The sequence below is a fragment of the Diuraphis noxia genome, unplaced genomic scaffold, assembly GCF_037042655.1.
Source record: "Diuraphis noxia isolate RWA-SAM2 unplaced genomic scaffold, SU_Dnox_SAM2 contig0004, whole genome shotgun sequence".
Taxonomy (NCBI): Eukaryota; Metazoa; Arthropoda; class Insecta; order Hemiptera; family Aphididae; genus Diuraphis; species Diuraphis noxia.
In genome coordinates this window covers 54,565,549-54,583,364 of record NW_028301714.1, presented here as the reverse complement: position 1 = coordinate 54,583,364, position 17,816 = coordinate 54,565,549, and the positions used below count along the sequence as shown (strand labels likewise).

At 28.1% G+C, this 17,816-nt stretch overlaps 2 protein-coding genes and 1 long non-coding RNA gene across 7 annotated transcripts; all 3 read right to left on the bottom strand.

The window, feature by feature from the left end:
* Positions 1-219: 219 nt before the first annotated feature.
* Positions 220-5,997, bottom strand: Art7 (arginine methyltransferase 7). Of its 2 annotated transcripts, XM_015523862.2 has the most exons (11): positions 5,709-5,997; positions 4,925-5,029; positions 4,712-4,861; positions 4,434-4,649; positions 4,111-4,343; positions 3,737-4,045; positions 3,404-3,611; positions 3,195-3,335; positions 2,870-3,097; positions 775-938; positions 220-492 (listed from the first exon to the last, which is right to left on the bottom strand). In XM_015523862.2, exons 2-11 carry the CDS (start codon positions 5,021-5,023, stop codon positions 249-251), a joined length of 1,992 nt encoding a protein of 663 aa, XP_015379348.2. In that variant the 5' UTR covers positions 5,024-5,029; positions 5,709-5,997; the 3' UTR covers positions 220-248. The 2 variants fall into 2 exon arrangements, with proteins under 2 accessions (XP_015379348.2, XP_089081564.1); XM_089225438.1 differs by lacking the exons at positions 4,925-5,029; positions 5,709-5,997 and having other exon boundaries at positions 4,717-4,854.
* Positions 5,998-8,007: 2,010 nt separating this feature from the next.
* LOC149056203 (uncharacterized) lies at positions 8,008-10,709 on the bottom strand. Of its 2 annotated transcripts, none has more exons than XR_016191346.1 (3): positions 10,668-10,709; positions 10,226-10,333; positions 8,008-8,222 (listed from the first exon to the last, which is right to left on the bottom strand). It is a non-coding gene; the product is annotated as an uncharacterized LOC149056203 (long non-coding RNA). The 2 variants fall into 2 exon arrangements; XR_016191347.1 differs by lacking the exon at positions 10,668-10,709 and adding an exon at positions 10,604-10,645.
* Positions 10,354-12,274, bottom strand: LOC107173353 (uncharacterized). 3 transcript variants are annotated; one of them, XM_015523864.2, is made up of 6 exons: positions 11,977-12,269; positions 11,647-11,843; positions 11,458-11,580; positions 11,162-11,381; positions 10,858-11,095; positions 10,354-10,775 (listed from the first exon to the last, which is right to left on the bottom strand). In XM_015523864.2, exons 1-6 carry the CDS (start codon positions 12,039-12,041, stop codon positions 10,716-10,718), a joined length of 903 nt encoding a protein of 300 aa, XP_015379350.1. In that variant the 5' UTR covers positions 12,042-12,269; the 3' UTR covers positions 10,354-10,715. The 3 variants fall into 3 exon arrangements, with proteins under 3 accessions (XP_015379350.1, XP_089081563.1, XP_089081562.1); XM_089225437.1 differs by having other exon boundaries at positions 11,904-12,268; XM_089225436.1 differs by lacking the exon at positions 11,458-11,580 and having other exon boundaries at positions 11,977-12,274.
* Between the last annotated feature and the right edge of the window lie 5,542 nt (positions 12,275-17,816).

The window sequence follows — 17,816 nt, the reverse complement described above, 5'->3', positions numbered from 1 at the left end:
AAATCTTATAATCAATTAATTATGCTTAACTAATGTAGCAGACACTTTTTCCTTGTCAAAAATATCAATACTAAAATTAATTTTTTTATTTAAACAAACTATAAATGTATTAATAATGTATCCTATTGATGAATAAATAAATGGTCATTCAGTAAATGTAAAATTAAAAGGCTTGACGATATAGTTATTATTGTTTTAATATGATTTAAAATAAATAAGTTTTGATAAAAAATTATGATTTTAATAACTTAATGATCATAGGTATTACAAAAACTAACTAACAAATTGCCATTTTTACACAAAATCGCATCACAATTTATAACATCTTCAGGAATAACATTCTGATATTTATTTAAAAAATAAATCCTTTGTCGTGCATAAGGATACCAATTTGAGTTATAGATCTTTCTGTTTGATGTGCCAAATGAGAAACATACATCTGTATCCAAACACCAATCTACCCAACAAACAAGCCCATGACAAATACCTTTGCTGTAAACAGAATGAATTCATAACATTTAAAATAATAAATAATAAACACACAAAAGAGCGACAACAATAAAAGTAATTAGCTTGATATAAACATAATAAAGTTATAATAAATATGTTGAAAAAAATTTTTTTAATTATGTGGAGAGTAAAAAATACATAATTTAAAACATAATTAACACTAAAAACTTGAATCAAAGTTAATTTATAAAAATTTAAAAATGATTGGTGGAAAATGTATTTTATATTAGTTTGAATGCCAGATTTAGTAAAATAGTAACTTACTTTTTAATTTGTACAGTAAGTAAGTTTTTGAGAATCAAACTAGATTCATTTGCAATGTTTTCAAAATTCAAAGTAAACAAATCATAAGCATTTGAAAGGCTTTTGCTTGGGTATTCCCACAACGGCTTTTCTTCCAGTAATCCATCTGATATTTTTATGCTCTCCTAAAACAATGCATTACACAAAATACCACAATCACAAATTATATTGTTTAAAGTAGATCCATGTCAAATAAAAATACATATTAAAGATAAAACTTCCATTAACACATTCACTTCGGACAACAACAAATGTCGGCATTTAACATAGTTCATATATTTTCCTAAATGAAGGCAAATTGGAATGATTTACCTTATTATTCAATGCACTACCTTGGTCAACATTACAACTCCATTATTTTTCAGCCTAAGTCCTCTTAACATTATTGTTGTACATAAATATTTTAATTTTTCAATGTTTTTTTTAACAAAAATGTTTCACCATAGGATCAGTATATTATAAAATTAATATGATATACAGCAAATTTACGAAATGAAATAAATAATAAATAATATAAATATATTTATTTTAAATTATTAATTAGATATATATTAAGACATCATTTTTTTCTTTGACTTGTACTTAATAATGAATAAAAAATAAATTGCTTATTGGTAAGATAAGTCTACTAAATATTGGTAATGTTTATATGAATTTTAACGTAGCATACAATATCAAATTTAATGATCCATTACTTTAAATAGGTATCTAAACTATTATTTTTATTATTATAAAGATAAAGTTTGTGAGGTTGTAGGGGGTAATTTCTAGATCTACCTAACCGTATTTGAAAATTCTTATACCAATAGACAGCCACATTATTTGTGAGCATCATAGGCTATATTTATTTTTCAAAATGAAAAAAAGAATCACCTATCCGGCGCCACTGAAGCTATGAGTATAAAAATGTAGTCAGTAAGTTCATTTTATGATGCAAAAAACTCCTAAGAATGGATTTTTCAAACTTTAACCCCTACAGGGATCAAAAGGGTTATATAATATTAAGAAGAAAAAATTTTTGTTTGTTCGGTTTAATCTCTGGAAATAATAAGCCGATTTTAAAATTTTTTTCAGAAAGCTATAATATCTCATGGATCTATACTGTATAGTCTATATCAGAGGTATTCAAACTTTTTCATCCCGCAGCTCCTTTGGGAGTTCAAAATATGTTGATGGCTCTCAAATTGTTATGAAAAAATTGAAACAACACATGGATACCAATGGCCAATATTTTATATGGGTGATAAAAACAGTGACTTTAGTACTAGGAATAAAACTTCAAATGGCTGTTGTAAGATGTGTTGTTTTCATTTCCACAATAATAGCAAATAATATTTATAATAATTATGCAAGACCTAGGTATGATGTTGGTTTCTAGTGTTTTGACATGGCACCCTTTGCAAACTCTCACGACGCCCCTGAGAGTCACGACACACTTTTTGAAAACCTCTGAGTTATATTTTATCTTGATAAGTGGCCCTTAATCTCTTTATTGAAAATTTGAGATTTTTATAATAATAATAAATATAAATATATTTTTGTTTTTTATAAGGTTGTAATTGGTTATATAATTTAGAAGATGAATAAGAAATTAGAAATTTGTTATAAGGCACCGATTTAAAATTTTTTTTTACGTTTACAAAACTAGAAATGCGAGAAAATGTTATGATTGAATATAATTTTAATCTTCTATTTTATAAGACTGTCTTAAAAGTCTTAATGGAGATTAAGATATCCACTGAACCACCACGGAAGTTTTGAACATGACTAGTTGATTATTAAAAGACGAATTAAACACAAATTCTAAATCATATAGAGTTGATATTTTTAGTGGGCAACAAAATGCACGGAGTTCAGATAGTATATTATAAACCTAATAATAATTAAACATATAAATCTTGAAGTAATTACTAGGTAAATATAAAACAAACATTAAACTTTAAAATTTATTTTTAGCTTTTGTTTAGATAAATGATTGTTTAATATATTAATAATTTAATTTACTTTTTTAACTATATTATTTTATAATATTTTTAACACTAAAACAGTTTAATACCTGGACAATTTCATTGAATGGTATTATTTCAAACCCTTCAACTTCAGTCAAAGGAGCTCGAATTTTCCATAAATCTTCAAATTCTACAGCTTGAATTTTCACAGTAACTTCTCTAGGAAATATTTTTGTTTTTGGATTTACTTGAAGAGAATATTTCACAATATCAATCCATTCAGGTAAAATCCATTTGGATGGTTCCATAAAAACTGTACATATTTCTTTCTCATTCTAATATAAAATTAAATTCATATACATTGAAATATTTAATGTTTTAAAAACTAATTTATTTTGTTGTACATTATTGATATTAATAAAAAATATTTACCTCTTTTTGTTTTGAAATTATTTCCAATACTTCTTTGTATGTTTTCAATATAACAACTTTTTCTTCCAATTCATTAGATCTAATAAATGAATGTATAACTTTTTCAAAACCCTGAGGCCCACTAACATCATAATAATAAACCTAAATGCCACAATATTATTAGAGATTTTTGTTAAAAACGCAATATTTTACAAAATGTAAATAAATACTTTTGACGCGCCAAATAGAGCTGCTGCGAGTCCCATAAATGACAAGTTGCCAAAAAATAGACATATACTATTTGGTTGAATATATTTTTTCAATGCGGTTAAATAATTGTTTGTAAGGTAGTGATCATTAATTTGCCCAATAAGAGTCCTGCTAATGACTCGATGAAAATCACATTCACAATAAGGAAAAGGAACATCTAAATATGAACTGAAACAGAACAGAGAATTATAATCCAATTAATTTGCACAGCATAGATATAAACTATTAAAATAAATATGCATAGAATATTAGCATAAATAATGCAACTGTATAGTAATTAAAATAATGCCAACCTAGACTTATTGGTGTCAAACCAAAATGATAATTCGTCATGGTAACCAATTACATTGACTTCTTCATTTGTTTTTAAGTTCACTTCATTAGCAAAGTAATACACTCCTTGTATCCAATGGTCTCTCCAAGGTACGTTATGCTGTTGCAAATGCCATTTAGGGGCACAGCTCAACATAATATCACCATCAGTGTCCATGGCTAAATCCCACCACACAAATGCAGCATGAGCAATACCATTTTCTTTTGATTTACAATGAATAGCATTTTTACGGTCTGTTATCACACCATTTTTATCATTCCAATTGAACCTATGAATATTTTAATTTGTTAAGTATTATGGGTAATTAAAATAGTTACAGTTTATATCTATTACCTGAACATAACTTGTGCAGGGATTAATGTTTTAAAAGAATCTGTTGGTAGTTCACCGAGTTGTAAGTCAAATACACTTTCAATACCTTGGCAATTCTTTATGTTTTCAGGTGTCTTAATCAATAACTTATTATTGTGATACACATCATTAACTCTATTAAAATTTCTTATATATTTGCTTTCGATTACTTGAGCATAAACGATAGCTTCAGAAGGTATTACAATACAATCATCCTAAAACAAAAATAGTACAAAATACTAATTATTAGTTTTTGGACAAATACAATCTGTTATTAATTTATTTATTTATATTATAATTATTACTGTTAATAGTTCCTGATGAGCATGATTGAACACTGAAATAGCTCCTTCACCAATGAGCTCTGTGTCAAAAACTTCTGTGACTAATAAGTTCATACGATGAGGTAAGTCTACACCAACTTTTAACTTTTGAGAGCTCTTGTGGATAAGAACAATTTTGCTATCCAAATTATTTGACTTTATTATTTCTTTTGCACATTTATAGGAATCTTCAAATTCCTATAAGTAACCAAGAGTTTAAAAATCTGAATGTGTTATATTATCAACAAAGTGTTAAATACTTCACAGGCATAAACAGAATCGGCACCACATTTAGCAGCCATCATAGCTAGTAGACCAGTACCAGTTCCAATGTCTAGAACATGGACTTTTTTGTTAGCTTTATGCAATCTAGTGATTTCTTTTTTCAATGCTTTATAGTACAACTGATTCTGTAGGGGAAAAACATTAGAATTATATTTTAATTATTGTTATAAAACACATGGTATATTTACTCTGTCACTATCATAGAGCATATCTCCAAAAGCAGCTCGGGCAATATTTTGATGGTGATCAAATTCCATCATAGAATTCACTTCCCAATTTTCATCCATGATATTCTGAAACATATAAATAATTTATAACACTCGCCACACTGATAGTTGTCATAGTTCATAGTATGCCAGTTTTTGGTATAATTTTTTATATAATTAAATTATGGATACCAAGTAGATATTTTATTTATAAAATTCAGCCACAATAAAGCTACACAAATTTCCAAGTAATAATGATTAACAAAATATCCAATTAAATGCATGCATCAAATGAAAAGTTTACTCCAAACATTTTTTGAAAATCAAACTATAACTTAATGATTATTATTTTAAAGCATTCATTTTTTACCAACATTTAGTATACACTCAGCGTTTAAAAATGTACCATGTATAAAGTATCATTCAAAGACAATACAATTATTTTGGTATAATGGTATAAACAATATATTTTAATTATTTAACTTCTCAAAATCAATGATTATAAATTATAATATTATAAGTCATGAGAATTATGTTAACAATTAACAGGAATATATTTGGAAACTACTCGTTTAAAATATACAAAACTGTGATTTTGATTACTAAATACATTGTGAAATAATTACAGTATTGTTCAATAACTGCAAATATACATAGTTTTAAGAATAATACCAATTATTATAGGTAGTGAACAAATTAATAATAATATGCAATAGCCCCCAAGACTAAAAAATGTCTATTACTATCTATCGATGTTTCTACATACTTTGATTTGTTTGGAATAAATTGTTGAACCCGTGGATGTCTAGCGGTTAGTTGGCCGCACGCAGTCTTACGACTGCAATTTTTTTTTTTAAATTTCAACGCGCAAAATTTAAGCACGATGTTGATGTTGAATACTTTAATATTTAATTCATTATTCATCGACTAGTTTCGCTTTTGCCGTTGCGTTGATAACAAATCGTGGTGATGGTGATAACGTAGAATAATACCGTGACTGGAGCAGTGGAGTTGACCTTGAAACAACAAACAACCGATTGTCGAGGTCAGCAGCTAGTAGCTACTGTTCTATGTAGCTACTGAACGTGTTCAATACTTATTCTTCAATATTAAAAAGTATTTTTAAATTCTATTTTCTATCTATTGTAGCATAATATTATCTTAAATTTTAAGATATTCATTATTTATATACAAGATATAAATTGATTAATTTAAATAATTTATATCTTAAAACCTGTTTGACGGTTGATACTGTTCAAAAAATAAAGGATACTTAATAATAATAAATTGATTTAAATTCAGTAAAAAGCATAATTAAAACCTTAGCTATCTTAACTCATTGCAATAACGCCATGTCACTATGTCAGGGGTATCATCAGTAAACTACCAAAAAGCCCCCCCCCCCCCAAAGATCAGTTCTCCCCCATTGTCGGCCATATCCATTTTCCTCCAAAAACGAGATACCGTTTTCCTCCACTGACCATTTTCCTTCAAAATAATAAAAAATAATTCTTGACCATTTTCCTCCAATAAATAATAAAGTAGGTAATATAAATAATTTATTTATAGCATAGAAAAAAAAATATTTTTGTCAGGTCATTATGTTTAATATAAATAAAATAATAAAATACTTAATAGGTACCTATAAATAATTTATACATAGCAAAAAAAAAAAAAATTTGTCAGGTATTATGTTCAATATAAATAAAATAATAAAATAGTTAATAAAAATAAAAAGCTTTACTCTATATTTATAAAACAGAACGCAATACACTAATACTACAACAAAAATATTGGAGGAAAATAGACACAACTTAAGTCGAAAATAATGTGGAGGAAAATGGAAACCAACCCTTTTTTTTTGTGGAGGAAAATAGTATCTCGTTTTTGGAGGAAAATGGAACCGCCCGTAACCGTGGCTACCAGATTAATTTAATTTATTGTAAGAACTATCTTATAGTTCACTGTTCACTCATCGTAATCGGTAAATGTGGCAGGCAAGGTTAGATTCAAAATGTTTAAAAATAGCATCGTTATGTAAATATACCACCAATTTACAATAATTAAATCAAAATGAGTAAGTATTCAAAAAATTAACTATTACTAGGTATGGTCCTCAAACAAGTTCAGCTAATGAAGATAAATTCAACAAATACAATATGTAGATATGGATAAAGATAAATTACAATACAGATACTTCAACATGTTATTCTAAAATAAAGATTAAATGAAACTTTTTTTTTTAAATTATAAAAAGATATTTTAGGTAATACAAAATACATGCCAATATTATAAGGAAGACGTGATGTATTTAATGTTATACTTTTTATTTTCTCCCATACACTAGAGAAAATGATCTTGCAGGCTGTGAGTTGCAAACTTGCAACCAAAACCGCAATCACCTCTACATTATCATCATCCACACAAACCACTTTGTTCTGAGACCTAGAAATGCTAATAATAAATGCCAAGTAAGATGGCATCAGAAATGGACATTCTACTCCAATAAAGTGAATCACATCAAACATAACACCAGGGTTGGACTAGGCCACCGGGACACCGGGATTTTTCTGGTAGGCCGCCATGAAAATGAGCCTATGGGGGCTGCAGTAGGCTAATTGGGACCGGTAATAAGGGGGCCTTTGTATATGTTAAATGTTAATAAATTTCCCGGGCCATTTGTTTGAGCTAGTCCAACCCTGCATAACACTAACAATTCAATATCTCCTATCAAAATATCCAGAAAATTTTAAGCAATATTAATAAAACTCAGAATCAGAACACTCAAATCTCTCAGTATCTTTCTACCTAATATACAATAAAGAACCGTAATAGTCATAGCCTACGGTGTTCAAGCCACCATTAATGACATTAAAGGTTAGGATATTTATAATTATATGAAAAATTGTACGGTTGAGTGAATAAATTTGTTCAATGACATGGCCATTATGGGTTGTACTTTGAATTCTAAGACTTTTGGTATACAAAGATACTGATCGAGAAAATATGCTCAGAGTTCAAAAATTAAATTATTTCAATACATCATAAAGACAAAAATAAAAGGATTTCTTTATATATTATATGTTTGTATATATTTTTTATCTTATAACCTATGTTGTAACAATACTGCATTAATTATTCTGGTATTTGCAGAAAATATTATGTTAGGCTGAACTACATTCCACGTATTCTCCATCAATAGAATCAAATGTGTAAGACAAGTACCACTTGATACAAAAGAAAATGTAGCTGCTAACCATTTGTCTGGTTAATAAGACACCTGCAATTAAATATATTTTTAAATGTACAATCATTTCAATATGATAAGATTTGAACCAATACATATTATAGATTTTATTTATTTATTTTATATAAATTAATCAAAGCAATGCAATGAAAAAAAATTCTTCAAGATAGGTATTTTGTAGTAAGGTTAACTATTATATTACACACAATTTATGTTGAGTTGGATGTATAAGATGTATTTGTATTTATAATTTTAATTTAAGTCTTTAATTCTTACAAATCATTTTCTGGATAAAACAATTATTGCTCTACACTTCAAATGTAGGGGGACGAGGTGGCCGAGTGGTTTAACGCGTCGGCTGTGGCTCAGCCAGACCGGGTTCAATTCTCGACCATCGGGCGGCATTTTTCTCCGGGCAAGTCATGGTGTCCGGAGAACAAGTGCCGCCATCCCCCACTTCGGGGCATGGCAGAAACCTACGGGTGCCCCAATAGAAATTCTGCCAAACAGGCGTCCGAACTAGGCCTTCGGGCCTACTCCTGGACATAGCGCCATACAAAAAAAAAAACTTTAAATGTACAAGGGTAAGAATACAATGCTACATAACCTTAAAACCAATATAGAAAGCTTTATAATTTCTTAAATTATCTATTGGACCCTACACATTTAAATAAAACATGTCACATAAAATGGCATATACTAAAATTCAATATCTAATATCTATAAACAAGAATTTGTATAAAATACAAATTTTATAAATAAAATGACTTAAGTACAATATAAGAATATTAGGAACACTGGGACCAAGATGAAATGTGTTAATTAACCCTTTAATTCTAATAAGCAATTGGTTTTTACTATGAAAAAAATTTTGTATTTAATATGTTTTTAACTATGCATGAATAATTAAAAAAAGTATGTATGTATATATTATACCATATTATTTAAAATATGTACCTATCAATGTTTGTTTACTTGCATAGGTATAGTAAAAATAAACATAACAACAGTAAAGATTAAAGTACATTGATTACTGACAGATAACTGGTATATATGTCAACTGACCTTAGTCTAATTGTTTCAAATAACTGATGGGATGATTTAATAATCCAGTTTATTTTCAACGTTCTAATTTACAGTTAGTCCGTCCTGGGACAATTTATTTGAATAATGTGATTGAATCGACTAACCGTGTTCCTAAGCTACTTAGCTTCTACTGTATCGGTATCATAATATATAAATGTCCATTTGGTTGTATGGTATTCTAAACCTTACAGTGCCTTATTGATGATTCTGTTCAACCCACTCCCACCGAAATATTTTACAATTAATTAATTTAATTTATATAAGTAACTTAATTATAATAATTTACCATGTAGCCATTTGGGTACCTAATAATATAATAACTATGTTTTATGGCGATTTCTATAATATAGGCAATATAATATTATTATATTATACATAGATAAGACGTACAAGATTGAATACGTTTTGTCGAATGACGAAACGTCTATAAATACTTAATATATAATCGAACAATAAATTATCGATTGTATTGTCAATTGTCAATTTATCTCAAAAACTCCATGATATTGTCTGTAGATTTTGTGTTATAAAATATTGAGATATAAAGAATTGTATATAATATAAATTTACTTTAAAATAATTATAATGGATTAACATAGTAAAATGTGATTTTTTTAAATAAGTGTTTTTTTAATTACTTAAAATTAAAATATTATTTAATTAACCCCCCCCCCCCACGGAAAATTTGTTCCAGCTATGGCTCTGTATTCAGTGTTTATACTAAAAAAGTGTTAGATTTAGGAAGTTAAAAATTATATCAGAAGTTTAAGTTTAAGTTTTTATTAGTTTTATCTTTTAACTGTGATAATAGTTAACCGTGATCTATTCATTTTTAATTGAAAATCTAGAAATATTTTATAACCAAATGCGAGGATTAGAATTTTTTTTGAAAATGCTATAGAGATTTATTTATCATATCCCACTCCATTAATATGCCACTGAAACCTTACCAAAATATTCTTGTTGACTTCTATGAGGATAAAAAGGAAATAGAAATAGTGTGAACAACCATATCAGTCCCATCTATTGAAATCTTCATAGAGATTGATTGATAGAATCTTAAAAAAAAAAAAAGGAATTAATTGTAATATATTTTTTATTTAGTATAGTATACTTTTTTATTAGCATCTAGTATAGACTATGGTAGCTCAACAGTTACAATTTAACATGATACTAAATTATACAGTACACTTTAATGTGTATAATACAAACATGATATTATAATCAAAGTAATGTCTCTTTATGGTGTTTTTATTGGTTTTAAAATAAAGTTATAAACATGTAATTTTGTTGAATATTACATTATACATTTATTTGTAATTTCCCACCTCCCGTTAAACAATGATTTTGAAGATGTTACGGACAATTTTTGTATAGTATAGTCATATTTACAGATTTGAATTTCCCTTAGTCTTGTGCTTTAAATAAACTGATAAAACATCAAATTGGTTTACACATAGACATATAAATTTCATGTTGACTCGATGATAATATTAATTCCTAAATATTTTGAAAAATGTATTAGCATTAATACAATTAGGTAAGAAGTGAACAATATACATTTATACCATATATTATATACCTTAAGAACTGTAATGCAATTGTTTGAATCCTTTTTTCTTTCACTTTTTAGTTGATCTATTAAATTGTCTAATTTCTTAACTTTTTTTTTCAATTCTGCTGTTTGTTTATATAATAACTTAATTTTTTTGTTTTGTTTATTTACAGTTGACTGAGAAGCAATCCAATATTTTAATCTACTATTCGGACTATCTATATCACTTAGTTGTTTAAAATCGCCCATAAAACACTTTCTTTTACTAAAACAATTAAATAATTAAGCATCATGAAAACAAAAATATATAATATGATTCTATACAACTGACTTATTTAGTCTTCGTAAATTTTCTTCACTTGTGCTTTGTATATTTGGAGTTTCATTTCTACTTTGAATAACGGGTGCAGGTGAATCTATACTTGCATTTTGAACAGAAACAAGTACACTTGGAATTTCGACTTTATTTTGAATAACAGGCGCAGGTGAAACTGTACTTACATTTTGAATAGAGGGTTTTGACAATACAATATTTTTTATTAATATGTCAACTGAAACAATATAAATACGTAATCAAATTATAGTAGGTACTTAATTTTATATATAAAATAATGTTGTATAGCATACAAGGTATATTAGGTGGTACATTGGGTTCAGCGTATAAATCTGACAATGATAATGTCACAATTTCATGATCAGGAACACAGTTCAATTCCTGATTCGACTTATTAAATAATGATATACAGACATCTAAACATAGTTTATAAATATTTTATTTTAATTCCTGAAAATCAAGTACACTTATAAATAACTTACTTTGGTTCATAATACTAGGTACAGCATTTTTTTTTAAACGCTTAGTTTGATAAATGCTGGTAGGTGTAACTTCATAGTCCAAATCAGATAAAAAATGTAGCCCACAAACATTGGTGCTACGACTTGTTGGCATGAACAGAGGATTGTATTTCTTGAGGAATGTAATCCATAATTCTCGAATTTCGCCTTTAGGAAGTCTAATTTTGAAGAACATCATATGAGTTAACAAATAAAGAAAACATGTGACAAGCATCTACCTCTAGGTACACAGCGCTACCAAATTTTTTGAACTTATCAAAAAGTGAGATCAACATTTTGCAAATAAAATACCTGTGAAACTTAATCCCTTGGCCAGCTTTGGATTTACAGCCTTTAACTGAACAAGTTGTGACCATTTGAAATAAATCACACGGTATAGTTAATACAAATCATTTACGTCAACATTATAAACTGTTGAAAACAATGAAAACATTGAAAATATAGTTTGAAAACAATATAATAAAATATAATTGATTAAAATATTTGGAAGTCTGATTCACAAGTAATATATTATTATCTTAATTCTAAATATCTTGGTCCGTAGTCTACAGATTACATCAGTCATCAATGTGACAATGCATGATGCTCTGATAATAAATTAAAATTTTTGTCGATGGGCTTAGTCGTGATAAAAACCATCGAACCACAAATTATATGAAACAGACAACAGTAACCTCAAATTCAAAATTCAAACAGTCAAATGACATAATCACATAATATCAATCAAGAATTCGAGAAGTTCGAGGTTTATAGCTTATAGGGCTGGGTTTCTTCATGCCGACCCAACTTCAAACTACTAAATATGCAAAGCAAAGCCATTTTATTGATAGGTACCAGTATAGACGTAAAGGGAATAGGCCTATTTCCAATAACCTTATTTAAGCGTTGGCCCATGTGGTGCAAAGTAATAGAGGCATAAATATTGAAACCATGAATGCTATGAAAACATCAAAATTGTCATCTAAACCATGATAAAATTAATGTATCATGATCTAAACTTTCAATAGGATTGAAATGCATCAACAGACGTATATTTTTGCTATTAATTTGCTTGAATTTAGCTGTGTTTGCGTATTTGAATCGCCCAGGCACAGTGCAGGGGTGTCCAAATGGCGGTCAGCTGACCAATTTTATCCAGCCCCGGATAAGAAAAAAAGTAAAAATCGATATTATTGTATTAATTTATAATTTTTGTAAATTTATTTTTACCGATTTAAAAAATTTAAACGACCCACTCACAATTTCGGGGTTGGTAAATTGAGTCCCAAATGACCCTAACTCGGTAAATTGAGTCCCGGCGAAAAATAGGTAGTAGGTAAGTTGAGTCCCAGAAAAAATAAGGTAGTAGGTAATTTGAGTTCCAGGGAAAAACGATTTATATGCATTTAAAATTTAAAAATATGCACTATACATTGGAGGATATCCGGGGGGGCTTGGGGGGGGGGCTTTGCCCCCCCCCCTGATAGCCGCAAAGCCCCCTCTAAAATGTTTGCCATATTATAAAAATATTGTACAGTTCAGTAAAAAATATTAAGAAACATTTTTTTAAATATATATTGTACATTTCAGTTAAAAATGTTGAGACAATTTTCATTATATTATATACCTATACAAGGTGACACCCGTTAGATCACTCTGTATATAAATAATTTAGAACACATACATAGCACTGTTGAATGATGATATGATTTCCGTTAAATTGTTATTAACTATTTGCAACAGTTTATTGAGGTATCGTGGTCCGTGACACCGTGTTCTTATATCTTTCGTGTAAAAATTAATATTAGGGAAATCCAAAACTGTCGTCTTTTGCGTCAATTATGTTGGCGAGTGGCCCGTTTCCGTAGCTGCCTGTAACTGTGTGAGGGGTAGCAATGTTTTGTTAGTCAATTGTGAATAGTACGTCGTGTTGTCGTGTTGAATAACGTAACTACGTAACTTGTCGGTTGTTATTTTCTTTTTCGGCTATGCGAAGAATAAAGACGTGGCTGAGAACTTCTATGTATCAAGAACGATTTACAAATCTTTCTATTCTACATATAGAGAAAGATGTAACAAAAAATATGGATACTGAATGTATTTTAAATGAATTTTCTAAATCCTCAAGGATGATGGTTTTAAAATAAAACATTTAAGACAAATATTTTATAGTACCTATTTATTTTCTACAGTACCTAAACTATGTTATAATTTGTTATGTAAGATTATAGTATTAAATTTTAAATATGAAAAAAATAATTAGACAGTCATTTCATTCAAAATATTTCGTTCAGTTGTTCAGTATAATTATTTCAATGTTAAATTAAAATTTTGTTTAAAATAATTAACGAGGGGGTGTGGGGGCGTAGTCTCCACCCCCGCGGCTTTGGTTCATAAAAAAAAATTGTAGCCCCCCCACATTTTTCGATGGATATCTGCCAATGGCACTATAACATTTTCATTTGTGATTTGTGAACATTCATTGACTGCATGTATATGAATTGTCCACAAATCACAAATAAAAATTTTATAGTGCACATTTTTAAATTTTAAATGCATATAAATCGTTTTTCCCTGTGACTCAAATTACCTACTGCCTTATTTTTTCCAGGACTCAACTTACTACTACCTATTTTTCCCGAGACTCAATTTACCGCTTTCAAAATGTACCAAACTTATCTCGAACTTAATTTACCTAGCCCCCAAAATTTACAGATTTATAATGAAGCCCATCAAAATTATCAATTGGTGACCTCTTACCTGTGCACATTGTATGTATGTCACATGTCATCATATGATACATTCTCGATTTTAAATTACGGTGTTCCTAAAAATGCGAACGCGTCAGTGGTCGATTGCTTAAATGTAATGTACTTAATATTATAATCTACCAATTAATCTTTAGAAAAATTAATTTTTAAAAATGGTCCAAGTATCAAGACCTAAATATTGTGGTGAATAAATTGTTTTTAAAAAGTAATAATAAATTATGTTATTAATATATTACACCCATTTATGTTTAAATTAAATTCACGATACCCAACATTATTTTTACATTACTTTTTAATTTAAAATGTAAGGTGTTATAAATAAATATTTTTTGTTATAAATGTCAGAATAATGACTGACACACGATAATATTATAATTTATGGATTATTTTAATATCATTATTAGCAGTAAGCTCGTCAACGCCGGAGATACTCGTATTGTAATAATTGTTGAACGTTTAGGTTAGGTTATCGTTTTGGATGAATTAAATGGTTCATAATTGAAAATGGGCAGTGTGAATAATATAGGCTGCCATTCGTCCTGATTTGACCGGGACCGTCCCAGTTTTAACAACAGATCATTAATTTTTCCGGTTTTATTGAAAGCGAGAGAAAATAATTTTAGTAGTATTTTATTTAATAGTAAAATATAGAATGATATTGCAGATAGTATTTGCAGGGTTTAACTTGTAATGCATTTTATTTAAAAATTAGGATGTATAGAAAATAATTCATTCAATGGAAAACTATCAATATTACCTAGCTTATGACCAATGATTAATAAATGTAAATGTAGTTTATATAAAACATTTTATTGGTTAATACATTTTTTAATAATATAGTGGATATTATTAATTTCCATATAATTATACAAAAAAAGTGGTTTTTACTATATTTAATAGCTTCTAGTATTAAACTATGATGGTTATCAAAATTAAACACGATAATAAATTAATCATACAAAAAAAAAATAATACTTACTACTTAATATGATGTCTCGGTTTGGTGTTTTTAAAATCTGGCAACCCCAGAGCAGTAGACATAAAGTAGTTAAGATATAGGATTTTTAACCTTAGGTTTTTTAAACATTAGTCTTTTTAGAAAAATATTATTTTACCAAATTTGGTTTAAAATTCACAGCTGTGAGCGGCAGCCGCTAGACCACCGGGACACCGGGATTTTCCCGGTAGGCCGCCATGAAAATGAGCCTATGGGGGCTGCAGTAGGCTATTTGGGGCAGTAATAAGCAGTGCGGGGGCCTTATATATATTTTAAATGGTAATAAAACTAATAATATAATATTATTAATAATATTTAACTGTTGTGATAACCTTGCCTACCTGTAATATGGTATGTAACGTTTAAATATAAAAGACTGAGGATGAGGATATTATTTTTACTACTATTTATTTTATATTATATTTATTTTAATGTAAAAAAATATAATTTGTTAATTTTCTTTATCTCCAAAAGGTATGATAATATTATATTATGTTACGACGCCCTGCACTAATGTGTATTTATTCTATTTATAGCAATTATCAATTAAATGTTATGTTTTTTTTCATAAACTTTTCGTGTCAGCGTCTGTTGAAATATGATAGCATTGGTTATAAACTTATAAATTAACTTTATTTTAATAGTGCCGTACCAACAAAATCCCCTAACCCCCACCCCTATATACGCCACTGAGTGAGCAAAAAGTTATTCAGTTCTAACATCTCCATAGCACAGGCTGTGAGCTGAGAGCAGGGGCCTGTTAAAAAATTATTTCCCGCGCCGTTTGTTTGAGCTAGTCCAACCCTGTGTGAGCCTTTTACAATGAGTTTTCGAGAAATTTGGACTATTTAGTTATTGAGATTAGAATCACCTATAGTTTTTTTCATTGGCTATTTTTACTGATTTTCTGTGGATATTACTACTTAGATTAGGTTAGCAATGATTGTGAAGATAGGGGTGAATTAAAATGCGTAATTGTATGCAATATTACAAATTACATATTTTTAACAACTCGTAAAACGCTTTAAGGTTGTCATTTTCGGTTTTTAGAGGAACGATATCGTTTATATTGTAATGATTTTACAATAATGTTTGGTTTTGTCGATGAAATTTTTTTTGAAGAAATAATGGTTTAGCTTTCAACTTCAACATCTTATCTGATAGAATAATGAAGTTAGGTAACTCGTAACTGTTATAAAACTTTTTAGTTTAGAAAGTCAAATTTGGATATTCATAAATTCATAAACATCACACTAATTTATTAAAACATCGGGAAAAACAAAAATAAAATATAAAGAGGATTTTCACACATAACAAGTTTTCGGCAAAATCAATTTAGTATTTTGTGGGTAACTGAAAAGTCTTTGACCTTTGATACTTTAAATTTATACCGGCATTATATACATCATTTCATTTTCAAAATGTTTTGATTATTTTTAAGCTATTTATAGGTATGAAAAATGTTACATTTTTTCAATTATTGTTGATAAATATTTATCGCTTTGATCACAACTAAGGGTAGGCATATGCATATCCGAATTATTCAGTTATGTCAAATCCGGATCTCACGAATTATTTAACTTGATTTTGCTATTCAATGACTCATTTTTAGCAATAATATATTTTAATTCTATAATATAATTTTCGGACATAGGTATACCAAATTTCGAACGCATTTTAACTTTTAAGCACCAGTGATATACTTAACACTTCATCTAGTATTAATTAAATTTTCATTATGATAAAATAAAAAAAATTATCATACCATACATCAAAAATGATTGTAAGCCTAGCCACATAAAAAGCAAATCCATATAAAAATTTGATTCAAATCCAAATTTGGATATCCGGATCAGATATCAGATATTTGAATTTCATGCCCATCACTAATCACAATTGATATGTCGATGATATAAGTATAAACAAATTCTTGGGTATACAGGAGGTGAGAAAGAGGTATTTTAGGTTAGAACAGAAAAATGTTTACATTTTTAATGGTTATGATTTATTATATTGTAATATATAATGTTGGCAAATATAGTCTCTATACCAGAAATCCGGTTTTACATCATAGAAATTTATTGAGTGCATAATAATCTACTTTTAACATAAAAAAAAAAAATTAAACGAATCACCATTACAAATATTATCAATCACTTTATGTATAAGTAATCAAAACTTAAAATAATTATAAATTATAGTGTCGTAAGATATTCTAAGTATATAGCCAAAGTGTATATAAAAACACAATGAACACAACTTAAACAACAAGATTTATAAAATAATAAATATTTTCAAGATGTGTCTTACGGATATGACTACTAAATAATCCGTAGAAAAAAAAAACAAAATAACAAACATATTAATCTCATCATTCTTTGGGA